This window comes from Leuciscus leuciscus, assembly GCF_965113295.1.
Source record: "Leuciscus leuciscus genome assembly, chromosome: 4".
NCBI lineage: Eukaryota > Metazoa > Chordata > Actinopteri > Cypriniformes > Leuciscidae > Leuciscus > Leuciscus leuciscus.
The window spans coordinates 5,840,652-5,854,818 of NC_138728.1; the positions used below are offsets into that span (position 1 = coordinate 5,840,652).

Here is a 14,167-nt window from a genome sequence, read left to right on the forward strand (position 1 = left end):
AGCAAGCTTCAGTGCCACTTTACGGCCTGGTCTCAAACATGCTTTTTAACCCTTAAATATTGTATTATGAGTGATATAGACATTTGAGCGGGGAGGGACAGTGCCTAATTTTGGGGGGAAATATTGAAAAGGTTGTCACTGTAAATAAATGTTTTCAAGTGACTCATAAAAGCTCTGGCATCCTCTCACCATCTTTATCTAAAAGTCACATGGCAACTTGCTATGAGAAGGCCACCGACATCAAGGTAAATATTATTTTTACAGTGCAATTGTGTTAATTTGTATTATTTAAGTCGTGGTGTGTATAATTAAGCATTTCCTGCACTTTTAAAGCTTAACAGTTTAATGCCAAACACGGGCGAGGCGTGTGTAGAGCTCTGAAGCTGGTTGGTGGATTATTCTCATCATCAGCCTGCTAATAGGTGCCAGCAGATGTAGCCAAAGTGTTGTTTTACCTGGACTTTGACTAAACTATTTTGCCTAACGTATTGACTTTGTTGCTTTCAAATGCAGTAACTATTAACAGTGATTAATATCATCATCTTGCACGTGCCACCATAATCCATATTAATGTGGCCACTGTTTTATTTACTTAGACTTTATTAAAATAATTGATCTGTACGGACGCATGCTTTTTTCAGTTGGACTTGAGCATGCTTTTGGTGCAATGCGAACAATCCACACAAGCACACGATCTCTCCTCCTCCTCTTCTCTCTTCTCTCATATGGCAAGCCATTTTAACATTTATTACATAAAACTATTCCTTTTTATAGTAATAGAACATATTTGTAAATACCAGGGAGAGATCCAATAGAAACTATATATTTTTTAATTGTATTATTCATTAGATACCAGTACTTATTTCAACAGTGACTAGTTATAGTTATTTCCACAACGCACAATGTTTAAATCTGTCACTTATAATTGCATAGTATTTACTCCTTTGTGACTATATCACAACTACTCCATTGTTAAATTGTAGCAAAATGTTTTTTTTTTTTTTTTTTGGGACATTAAATTATTTTGGGATTATTCACCTCTTACTATGTAATCCATTTTTTTTTGCTGGAACCTGTTCCAGGTTTACTATTAACTGTTAATTAAGTCTGAAACTTATTCTTTAATTAATTGTATTACAATAGTAGTAGCCTATCTATTCTATTTTCCTTGAACGAATTGAATAGACACCATGTAGACAACCTTATTAGTAACTAGTGAGATTAAAAAGGGTACAAGTAACATTTCAGATTGATACCATTGTCTAGTAAGAAACTAGTAAAGCCAGACTAGATATCAGTAACTAGATAATAGTTAAATTACTGGTATCTAATGAATCGGTACTTGTCGCTGTAAAACTTTTTTATTTTTTATTATTAACTCGTAACAACAACAAAAAAGATGCTTATTAGTTGAATGTTAAAACGGTTTGCCATATTTCTCATGCATTTGCTCTTTGTCAGGTCGCGCGGTGAGGAGCACAGCATCTTCCTCCTCCTCCTCATTCACTCACTCACTCTCTCTCCTCATTGCCATAACAACGGATGCAGCGCATCAGTCCGCGCGGGATCGACATTCAGCAGCCGCGCGCGGCGGAATAAACCCGCACCGGTGCCGTTAAGACACCGCAAAGGTGAAACACGCACGCACGCGCCACTCTGAACTATTTACGTCAAACCGTTTAGGCTGTCTGAGGGAGACGAGCGCACTCGGGAGATCCTCACCGGGGTTGTTTGGTAACGGTTGAACCGGGGAAGGCGAGAGAAGAAAGAGCAGGAAGTGCAGCGTGGGAAAGAGGGGAAAATCTCCGGGGATCTCCAGCTCACTTCTCCATCTACGGTCCTCCCCGATTTTTCCGCCATGGCTCGGGAGAACGGAGAGGCCGGCGGGGATTGCTCGTGGAAGAAGCAGGTCGATGATATCAAGGAGATGTTTGAATTCAAAGAGGTGCTCGGGACGTGAGTAACTTTGTTTTGACTTTGACATGCGGCTATAACAGAACACACTTATGAAAATTCACCATGGTAACCATAGTTTCCCCTAAACACTGTAGTGGGAATGCTGGTCTGTGAGTTCGGTCTGGTTTTACGGTGGTTTTGGGTGCGCTTGACAAGCTGAACTAAAACCCATAATCCATCTTAGGCTTGTTTAAGGTGCTGGTTTCAGCACTATTAGCCTATACTGTAAAACCAAGATAATAATTTGTGATCACTTTCAAACAGCGTCAGGATATTTCTTTCACTTTTTGCTTATTAATTTTTGATTGCAGTGATGGCTAATACCATAACAATACACAAATAATAAGTTTTAATACTGCCATTTTTAAAAGTGAAATCAAAGTGGTGCCAAAGTTCATTAGACTTTTTTTTTTTGACAACTTTGAAGTTAATTACGGACAAAGATAATAGATTTGAAACTCATATAGTCAAGTATCCGAAATTATTGTGTCAAGTTAATGCATTAACCCAAATAAGTTGCTTCTTAACATTTTTACAGTGTGTGGCTACCATAGTAAAATGTAATGGAGAACTAATGCCATAAATGCTCAATGTAGTTTTGCAAAAAAGGCAATAAATTATAAACAATAACAAACAACCCTTCTGGATCCATCCTAAATCCATCCGATCAGTCGTTGGTAGACCATCTTGGACCAGCAACAAAGGCCAGTTTAAGGTCGTCAGACTGGTTTTGGACCAGCTAGAAACCAGCTACCATGTTCCCAAACACAGCTACCATCTTAAACGGTCTTCTCCAAGCATGAACGTTTTGTTGTGGCTACACAAGAGAGGAGCAATAATGTTCTGATCAGGGTTTCATTATGATTCACTGCTTATCTAAAAGCAGAGTCAGAAAGCACTGCAGAAATGTATGATGCATTGTTTGATGCATAAAGGGCCATGCCGGTTTCCGTTAGCCTGCATGCATTGCTTTTGCAGTGCTTGTGGTCATGCACGTGTGTTTGATGATAAACAGTGGGATTGTTTTGCAGTCTGCAGCCACTTGCATCGCCATGCATGCATGTTTTCATCCACCACACAACAGTGATTTACTCTCAGGTTGTTAGTTAGCTGATATTCAATTCGTGCATCTACCATGTCTTAACTACATAGTAATAGTTGCACTGATGCACAGTTCTTGTTGTGCATCCTTGCAGACCTGTAGAGTGTTTATACGTGCTGCGGCGGGTCGCCCCGGTCGCTTCGACTGCAGTAATTTAATCTCTGTGTGCTAACCAGGGGAGAGTCGGATTAACCAGGTCGGATTATTGCACTGGAGGAAGACAGTCCTTGAATAGAAAATTTCATAATGCCCGTCTGAGAGGTTTACCTAAAGTGTAAGTCCGCCGATTTTCAACCTGCTTTGTATTGACCCTTTTCACATTTCCGGGTTTCTCAGAAGCAGAAGTCGTCATAGTTGGGTAAACTTCTATAGCGGTGAATGAGAGACTACATAAAAAAAAAAAAATTTGGTGCTCCAATTTGCTCAAATAGCAAAAGAAAAACTCCTCAGTATTATATTCAAAACTTTCAAAAAGAGTAAAAAAAAAAAAAAAAATTAACATTGATAACGGCAGTCGGAAGAGAGAAAGATAGCAATTTTACCGTCTCTGTATTAGAAACACCCTCACAAGCAGCCGTAACTAGTTTTTTGTAATTGATGCATAGGTAATATAATACTAAAAGTATAGCCTTATAAATATACATCAAAAAAAAAAAAAAAAAATATATATATATATAGTAGTCAACATTTGAAGTGGATCAAAACCTTTCATCAAAGTTATACATGGATTTTGAACAATACCCGTTCTTGTCTTAAGACAACTTTGATGAACTTTTTTGATCCACTTTAAATGTTGACTACTGTATATAAAAACTGTGCAGGATTTATGATGCTGTTGACAGTTAAAACTAGGGCTGGGAATCGATTAAAAAAAAATAACTAATTAATTGCACAATTTCTGTAATTAATTGCAATTAATTGCGCTTCCCCCAAGCTTGTAATCATCAATATTTAAACTTAGAATCACCTAATTAAACAACACAGGAAAAAAAGGGAACAGAAAATAGCCCTATATTAAAATATTAAACATCAATATATCAATATATTATTCTTTTTCAATAATCAATCAACATAATCAATTTAACAGATTATTATTATTATTATTATTATTATTTTATTAATTATTAAAACAAAATATAGTCCTACAAAGCTATTATTACCAGAGCATGTGATCAGAGCAGGTCATTTTACCATTGTTGCCCAGCATGGCTATACCAGCTCAGCAAACAGAAGTCAACAGAGAAATTTCACGTTACTTGAGTGGACTTTACTTTTCCAGTGCTTAGTACATGATTGAAGCCTTTGGGCCGTTAACGACAGAGCCGCCGACACACACACACACACACACACACACACGGAACGGAGAGCTCGCCGCTGCTGGGCCATTAACGACAGAGCGAGCCGACACACACACACACACACACACACACGCACGCACGCACGCACGCGCGCGCGCGGAGCACAGAGCGCGCGACCGACCGACCGACACACACACACACACACACACACACACACACTCACGCGCGTGCGCGCGGAGCACAGAGCGCGACGCACATACCGAGCGGAAAAGACCCGCTCATGAAAGCTGCCCGAGAATGAAACCTGACCGCCGAACATGGAGGGGCGGGACGGCATATTTCGGCCTTTTTAATAGCAGACGCAACAGGAAATCATTAAAACGAGGCAAAAAAAAAAAAGTGCTGCGTCAATTGCGTTATTTTTTTTTAACGCGTTAAACATTTCAAATTAATCGCAAAGATTAACGCGTTAATTCCCCCAGCCCTAGTTAAAACGCATCAGAGGGTGTGAAAATGGTCCATTTGGTACATCGCAGCAACTGATGCTAGTGGTCTTTAGCGTCCTTGTTCACACGCCCGCCTCCCATGCCGGCGACCTGTGGGTTCGAATCCCGCTCGGAGCGGGTCGAGTAGATCCGGTTAAAAAGCCTTTAGCCACCGCCTGCAACGCACTGGATCCTTCACTGTAAACTGAAAATAACTCATTACTGCTAAACGTTTACTCTTTGAATTCTTGCATCCTGGTACAAGTTGATACCATTGTGACTAAAAGTTTGCTAAGAAGTATTTCCTACCAAAGCAAGGCGGTATTTGTCTCTGATCAAACCTATCCAATAGGAGCAGACTATTCAGAGAGTGACCTTAGACATAACCAGTGCATTATGGGTAAAAGGAAAGAACATTATTTTTCGCCACACTTTCTTTCTACCACACATGCAGCCAAGTTTTATTCCCATCAGTGATTTCCCCTTTTAACGATCACATGATACGTCACACTATTGTTACACATTGCATGTTAATATAATTACAGTATCACTAAGCAAGGTGTCACAAGATTACACTAATGTAAATAAACGATGACCATGATTGTTCAGTCAGAGAAGTGTTTTGTAATAGAAGAGCTCCGACTGTGAGCACACATCTATTAAACCTATGATTAGGTGGATCTGAGCTCTATGTGAAGACGCTGCCGTCATAGCAACCCAAGAGACAGGAGTCATGGCAACTCTGACTGGCCAGTTCAAGCACACCATTAAGAGGGTCTCACCGATCTTCATTTCCCCTCATATAAAAAACGCTGCTGGCATGGTACGGTTCTCTTCGCCCACGCTCAGGCACACGCAGATTTTATTTATCCACCCACAGTCATCCAACTGGCCATTATAAACCAGTACACAGCATGCCTGATCTTTACTGTGTTCACAGCATAGTGTTATTATTTTGAAATATCGATTATTGATCAGGCTAAAATGGCAAGGAAAAGCTGCAGCATTCTTATAACCCCTGTTAGTTCACTTTATCCAGGGCTTTTCCATGAAGAACGACAGCTGTGTTGACGTTCCCGGCAGAGTGGAGGGTATTTCTGCACATATTTATGACGGATGTGTCAAATTCAACAGTTGGGCTCTGCAGGGGCAGCTTTCTAAAACCGTATGCTTTTAGAAACGAAACGGTTTCTGCTCTGAGACCTCGGCTATTTCACATCCTCTACCCGACCATCTCACCCTTGAAGTCACATGAATCATTCAGTTCTGGCTTGTTTGGTCCTGAATGACCACACAAAGCTGACTTCACTTTTCTTTTTGTGTATGTAATGGAGAACTAATGTCATAAATGCTCATGCAGTTTTCTCTTGGTAAGCAAAAAACACTAGTAGACAATAAATTATAAACAATTACAAACAACCCTGCTGGAAAATCCATCTTAAAATGGTCCAATATGATCAGTCGTTGGTAGACCATCTTGGACCAGCAACAGAGGCCAGTTTAAGGTCGTCAGACTGGTTTTGGACCAGCTAGAAACCAGCTACCATGTTCCCAAACACAGCTACCATCTTAAACTGACTTTTCCAAGCATGAACGTTTTGTTGTGGCTACACAAGAGAGGAGCAATAATGTTCTGATCGGGGTTTCATTATGATTCACTGCTTATCTAAAAGCAGAGTCAGAATGCACTGCAGAAGTTGTATTGTTTGCATCCTGAAGGTATTTTGGTGGATTTATTTTTTGGCTTGTATTGAAAAAGAAAGAACTCATTAAAAGATGTTTGTTTAATGCATAAAAGGACATGACGGTTTCCGTTAGCCTGCATGCACATGAATCATTCAGATCTAGCTTGTTTGGCCCTGAATGACCACACAAGACTGACTTCACTTTCTTTTTCTAGCTTTCTTGCTCTCTGTCTGTGCATGTAACTGCTAGATCATTTCCTGATCTCTCCAACCGTACTTTTAAACCCTTATGTAAGCCATCCTGTTTCTTCACAAGATGTACATTTTGGGGGCCAGGTGCATAAACGGTTGCAATGGAAGCTTTTTGTCTTTACTTTAAAAACCAAAAACACTTGTGTATTAGTAAGCGTTCTGTTAAAGCTTAAAGTCAAAAAAGCCCACCTTCTTCTAAGTGTATTATATAAGTACTGTTTTAGGCCTATATCATATAAGTATGATGAGACGTATCATTCATGTCTGTTGCCAATTATGCACTGAAGTTTTATACTCTGACTTTGAATTTATTCAAATCCATATCCCTTGGAGCATTAGTAACCGTGATGCTTATCATAACAAGCACCGCTATTAACAATATTATCACCCGCACAGTATGAATATGTAGAAATAGACTTGTTCACTCTGCCTAGTAGACATTAGGGACATGATAATTCAGTGTTGTGTTTCATCTGTGTGTGTGTGAACACCTCCAGTGTTGTTCTCTGAACTGAATTATTCAGTATGTGGAGCGCTCAGAGGCCACAGGAGGTCATGTGATCACTCAACAGGTGCGTGTGCGCCAGGTACTGTGTACATGATGCTACTGTTAGAAAACTCTCAGAGCCACAATCTAAAACACACACATATCGTACGCCAGGTGAGGTGACTCGAGAGGAGAGGAGAGAAAGGAAAGGCAGAGGAGAGATAAAAAAAAAAATAGAGAGAAAGGAAACATTGAGGTCATGAAGCCCTTAATTGCCTGCTCCATTTTCAGGCCTGTGCTCCTGGCTTTGTCCTCTATTTAGAATCTCTCTCTCTCTCTCTCTCTCTCTCTCTCTCTCTCTCTCATATCCCTCCGTTTCTTACTGTACTTTATTAAAGTGACTTTTACAGGGCGAGCCATAGTTCAAAATGAGATTCTATTATAAAATCCTTGTCACAGATACTCGCTGTGCTCTGTTATAAATGAGGGAAGCCTGAGTTCTTTGGAAAGTGTCTTATAGGTACACTAAATCATTTGTGTCAACTTGAATAGCTCTTTTTTATAACAAAAACTACTGTCACATCGGGCAGTGAAACAAACAAAAAAATATTAAGTACACTCTTTTTCTCAAGTTTCTCCTTGGTATGTCATGGTTGTTGTTTTACAAAGGGCTCTTTGTGACATTTACTAAAAATGTTGTTGGCCTCTGCAAGTATTTTAGTTGTGTGAATAATACATGTATTTTAATAAGTAAAAAAAAAAAAAAATGGCCGGGAACATTTCTTTTAGCCGTTGAAAAAACGTGCTTTGAAAAAATGTTGTTTGAATTTTTTATATCTTTTTAGTGTGAGTGTTTACTGCAAAAAATATGATTTTTCTTTGTGTAAACGTCCTTTAAATAAGATACATTTACTGATTTTAAGATACTATTTGCAAAACGGATTAAAAAAATCTATTTCATTATCTATTTTTGTTTTGTTTTAGATATTGTAATTTATTCCTGTGACGAATTTCCTGTAGCCATTACTCCAGTCTTCAAAAATCATTCTAATATGCTTATTTGCTGCTCAAAAAACATTTATTGTTATTATGAACAATATTGTTATTGTTATTTCTTCCAAAAACAAAAAAACTTTCTGACCCCAAACCTTTAAGCAGTTGTGTACATCTACAGTAGTCAACATTTGAAGTGGATCAAAACCTTTCATCAAAGTTATACATTAATTTTGAACAATACCCGTTCTTATCTCAGGACAACTTTGATTAACTTTTTTGATCCACTTCAATTGTTGACTACTGTAGATTCAAGGATGTTGAGAAATAATAATTTGTTAGTTTGCAGTGCTGAAACCGAGAGGTTTTGTATTGCGATAGAGAGTGTCTTCATGTGTTTGGGAGTGTTCAGTGATGTGGTAAGCTTGAGATCCTGAAGTTGTCCGAGTTGTACTCTTTAGCTTTAACGCCTTCTTCAGACACAGGGGAAAGTTACGCTTACTCTGACATAAAATATCACAAATTGCTTTTTTAACTGCTTTAATTTTTTCATTCGTAATTACGTTCTCCAATCCTAGTTCGCAGAGAGATGTGCCATAAATAAAAGTGCAGATATTACACTTTTAACCTTTAACAGCCCATTTGGGAAATTCAAACTGTTCAGAAAAGTGTGTTGAATGAATGAATGAGGCATTTATATAGCGCTTTCATATGTACTACTGTACGTGTACACCCAAAGCGCTTTACAATCATATCAGGGAATCTGATATGAAACCACCAGTGGTGTGGTTGTTGAGCTCGAGTCTGAAGGAGTTGACAGCTTTGCAAGAAATCCTTTTAGAAATTACTATTGGTATTTTTTCTTTATGTAAACATTCTTTAAACATGATACGTTTTAAGATACTATTTGCAAAATGGATTTGAAAAATCCGAATTTTTTTTTTATTTTTTTTATTTAGGTATGATTTTGTTTGTTTGTTTCGTGATGATAGATTTCTCTGAAAACACTTTATGTAAGTACATACTGTACACTACCATTTAAAAGTTTGGAGTCGGTAATATTTTTTATGTTTTTGAAAGAAATCTCTTACGCTCACCAAAAAAAAAAGTACATTAAAACCAGTAAAATTTTGAAATATTGTACAATTTAAAATAGCAGTTTTTTATTTTTATATATTTTAAATAATATATTGTAAAATGTGGAGATTTACCATTAATAGAAGTATAGATATTACACTCTTAACCTTTAAAGGCCCATTCACACCAAGGATGATAACTATAACGAAGAAAGATATAGTTAAAAGAATAGCAGAGTTCACACCACAACTATAACAATAACGCCACAGTTGATGAACGATAAAAACATTGACAGCCAATCAGAATCCATCCTGCTTTAAAGAGCTTGAGCATTTAAAGCTGCAGACGACAAAACTGCAGCACGCGCTTATATAATAAACAGAACGATATCGTCCGCTGGTGTGAACGCTATATTGTTATCCTTATAGTTAACGCTTCTTGGTGCGAACAGGCCTTTAACCTTTAACCCATTTTGGTAATCAAACTGTTTAGAAAAGTGAGTTGAGTTCAAGTCTGAAGAAGTTGACAGCTTTTCAAGAAATCACTTTAAAAGTCTCTTCTCTCTTAACTGAGCCCCTGTGGCACAATCTGTTTTTGAGAACAAAAGCACGCAGTTTCGCAAGTTTCCTCTGATGCAAACATCTTGTGATTGCTCTAATAGATCCCCCCATGTGTGCCGCTCACACAACCATCTGCTGCACCGTCGACGTGCTCGACAAAGCCACCGCCAGGTATTAAAGGGTTAGTTCCCCCAAAAATTCTGTCAGTAATTACTCACTCTCATGTTGTTCCAAACCTGTAAGACTTTTGTACATCTTAGAAACACAAATTAAGATATTTTTTTGATGAAATCTGAGAGCTGGCTCACTCCTTCATAGGCTTCTGTGTTATTGAAACTTGCCATCCCAGAAAAGTTAGTAAAGACAATGTTAAAATAGTCCAAGTGACTACATTGGCTCAACCTTAAGTTTTTCAAGCGACGAGAATGTTTTTTGTGCAAAAAAAATGTATAAAAAAATTACGACTTTATTCAACTGTTCATTTTCTTCTGTGTGGGCCTCTGAGTGAGTTCACGTAGTGTAACAGCGCAGCACTTCTGGGTTGTACGTCAGAACGTAGGCTCACTATTGGCCAGCATCACACACATGACCAGCGTCGGCCAACAGAAGCGCTGCGCTGTTGTTGTGGTTTTTGCGCACAAAAAGTTTTCTCGTCGCTTGATAAACTTAAAGGTATAGTGGAGGATTGTCTTTTTCCGGGTGGATCATCAAGACTATTGGACCTCCTAATTGTGAATCATTCTGGTGATATGTTTACGTAAGGCTGTCGTACGTGCTCGTCCTTTCTGCGCATGCACACTTTCAGGTGTATATGTGTGGTGAGCTACGGTTTCAGCCATTCATTTAAGCTCGCCGTTCTCACCGGGTTTTTTTCAAAATGTCTGAGGGTCGCAAGAGAAAAAGTGTCTACGAATTGTATGACAAGAAGAGAAAGGCCTCTGAAGAAAGAAACAAGACCAGAGTGTTTTTGGGAGAATATTTCACACGCTGGTGTGCGCTAAAAGTACAGGTTGGGCTTCCCACTGATGCCTCAGTCGCGAAGTTTCTACTCGACAGGTAAAGTTTGGCATGCTATTTGGAGAAATCCATTTAAAATCACTGCTAGTAAAAGTTAATGTAAGCTATGATTAGCGATGCTAGCCGTCTCTCGTGCACACGTTTAATAGGCGTTCCCTCTCGGGAGCAGGTAGAGTGTTGCGCATGTGCATTTTTTCAAAAAGTGGAGAGGGCGGTTCTTTTCTAAAATTCGGGAAAATCCTCCACAATACCTTTAAGGTTGAGCCACTGTAGTCACTTGGACTATTTTAACGGTGTCTTTACTAACTTTTATGGGATGGCAGATATCGATTACATAGAAGCCTATGAAGAAGTGAGCCAGCTCTCAGATTTCATCAAAAATATCTTAATTTGTGTGTGAACGAAAGTCTTACGGGGTTGGAACAACATGAGGGTGAGTAATTACTGACAGAATTTTCATTTTTGGGTGAACTATCCCTTTAACACAGAGAAACTACATGACAGGTTCTTGTAAGATCCTCATGAAAGTCATCTCATCCAATACATGTTGACAGGTTGGTTTGCAGGGAGTTACACAGTAACTGAATGTGTTGTTTGGCTTTGGGGTCATCTGACCTGATCAAAGCAAACGGCTTCACAGTGGAGGAAACCCGTCTGGAGATTATCCTCTCCCTTCCATCTCTCCTCAAGCTCTGCTGTCTTTGGCTCACTCGCTCACTCGCTCTTCTGTTCATCCGAGTGTACGGTCTGGTTCCTGCCATCGCTTACAGCCAAGGGGACGACCGTCTGTACTCGTGTCACCAATGTTTATCAGCAAAGCTTGTTCACTTAACAAGAGCGGGCAGAATCTGAATGAGATTATGCCCAAATCCCATCTGTTGCTGACAACATGTGCACCACAACACACCACCCACAAACAGTCTTATGTGTTTTTACAGACTTCAACTTGTCTTTGTTGCATTTGATGTACTTCTGTGCTATAAATACTCATTATCAGTCACTTTAATGATCTGGGTTGTGCAATTTTTGTAATTCTCAGTTTCTAGCCATCAACATATAAAGAAGTTTCTGTCTTCATTGACTGCATGTACACCAATAATGTGATTATTTCCAATAATCAGAGTAAGGGCTTTATCTAGGTAAGATGTTTACATGACACGCACAAACCTTTTCACTCCTGTTTACATGCAATTTTCATTATTCTGATTATTCTCTAAGAAGTCTGGTCATTTATACCACCATTATCACATACAGTACAGTATGAAATGGTCTGGCCCCGGTCATTTTTCTGTGACGCCCCTAAAATTACTGCATTATATTAATGTCCCGCAACGTTAATGTCAACGTGAACTCAGTTTCATCAGCAAACCAAAACTGCACATTCCCACTTTGCAATTGATGCGATTAAAGTGTTCACATGCCTGTTTATTGCAATTAAATTCAGCATACACCACGTTTACTACAATTATGGTTGCTATGATTTCATAAGCTCAATTTGATCAAAGTATTGCGTTTAAATGAGGTATAGTTTAATCACATTATTCCCTGAATCTCATTATAATCGCATTATGAGGGTGCACCATCCTTTTGTTTGTTTTCTGTGGAACACAAAAGAATATATTTGAAGAATATTTTTTAAAGTCAATGGGGTCCAAAACAGCATTGGGCCCCATTGACTTCCATTGTATGAAATGGAAAAACACCCCCTTTCAAAATATCTCCTTTTTTGTTCCACGGAAGAAAAAACATCATACAGGTTTGGAATGACATGAGAGTGAGTAAATAATGGCAATATAATGTTAATGTTCAGTATGATAACTGGACTGTACCTGCTGTAGTAATAAGCATGCAACACAAGGTCATGTGATGGTGTTTAAAACATTTGTTATATGAAATCGCAAGAATATTTCTGCCCACTAAAATACAGTCTATAACTGACATTTAGAGGTTTAGTACCTTAAATAACCTTTTTAATGAAAAACCCCACACTACTATTTGGGACATCCCCACACTAACATTTTGTGCCCACAAGGAAAGCAAAACCTTCCCACACACACACAGCGCATCACACCGCTAATTTCAAGTAGGATTAGACTCACTAACACTCCTTTCAAGTCCATTAGGGAGGAAAGCATTTGCCTAGCAATGTTTTTATTGACACTTTGCAGCCCCTTTAAACATATGTGAGTCATTATTATACCCTGCTTGTTGTGTAGCAGGTATAATATGGCTGTGATTAGTGGGTTTGTATTACATCTCAGCTAGGGTTTTACTTGATGTCTTCATAAAGACCTGTATTTCAGCATAGCTCACTTATGTTGGATTGAGAGTCCAATTAATAGCCGTTGCGGCCATTGATGGAAATGCTTGTTTTTGAAATTGTGAAGTAATGCGGTAGATATGCATTCAGAGTGTGGTTTCCAACAATGTTCTGAACTTTTGAAGATGCAGTCACTTGCACATTGTTTCAACCAGTGCAGTTAGTGTCTTATACAGGGACGAAAGTGTAAAGCTGTAATTGCAGGCTAAATGAATGTCACTGTGTACCTTCACCAACCAAAAATAAAACAACATGTTAAATCGGTTTCCTCTTCAGGGACTATTTGTCCCGATCTGGTTCAACTTTAATAAGACAGCATGGGCAAGTCTGTCTCTTTAGACTGCCATTCAGTTTTCTTATTTATATTGTATATTATTGTCAGTTTTAGCGTTATGCAAATTAGCTTACATCTACTACTACTACTATGCAACTAATTTCTGCACTGTGCACAATGCAAATCTCTTTGTGTGTATGAAAATCCACTACATTTTCCTAAACACGCATGCTGCACGAGATAATGTATCCCACAATGCAGTGCACTCAACATTTCTAGGGATGCACGATACATCGGCCACCATATCGGTATTGGCCGATATCTGTAAATTTTGTATGTAATTGTTATCAGCCCGATGATAAAATTTGACTGATATATTAAAGGAACACGCCGACTTTTTGGGACTTTATCTTATTCACCGTATCCCCCAGAGTTAGATAAGTCCATACATACCCTTCTCATCTCCGTGCGTGCCGTAACTCTGTCTGACGCACCCACCGCTAGCCTAGCTTAGCACGAAGACTGGAGGTAAACGGCTCCAGCTAGCATACTGCTCCCAATAAGTGACAAAATAACGCCAACATTTTCCTATTTACATGTTGTGATTTGTATAGTCACAGCTTGTACAAATAACGAGGTCACGTGAGACTCAGCCATCTTC

General features: G+C 38.8%; 1 protein-coding gene across 1 annotated transcript in view; it reads left to right on the forward strand.

Moving 5' to 3' along the window:
- The first annotated feature begins 1,441 nt into the window (after window positions 1–1,441).
- Window positions 1,442–14,167, forward strand: part of camk1da (calcium/calmodulin-dependent protein kinase 1Da) — a 58,487-nt gene continuing 45,761 nt past the window's right edge. The window contains exon 1 of the mRNA XM_082167089.1: window positions 1,442–1,956. Coding sequence (XP_082023215.1) covers window positions 1,859–1,956 — 98 coding nt within the window. The 5' untranslated portion in view covers window positions 1,442–1,858. The remainder of the gene's footprint in view (window positions 1,957–14,167) is intronic.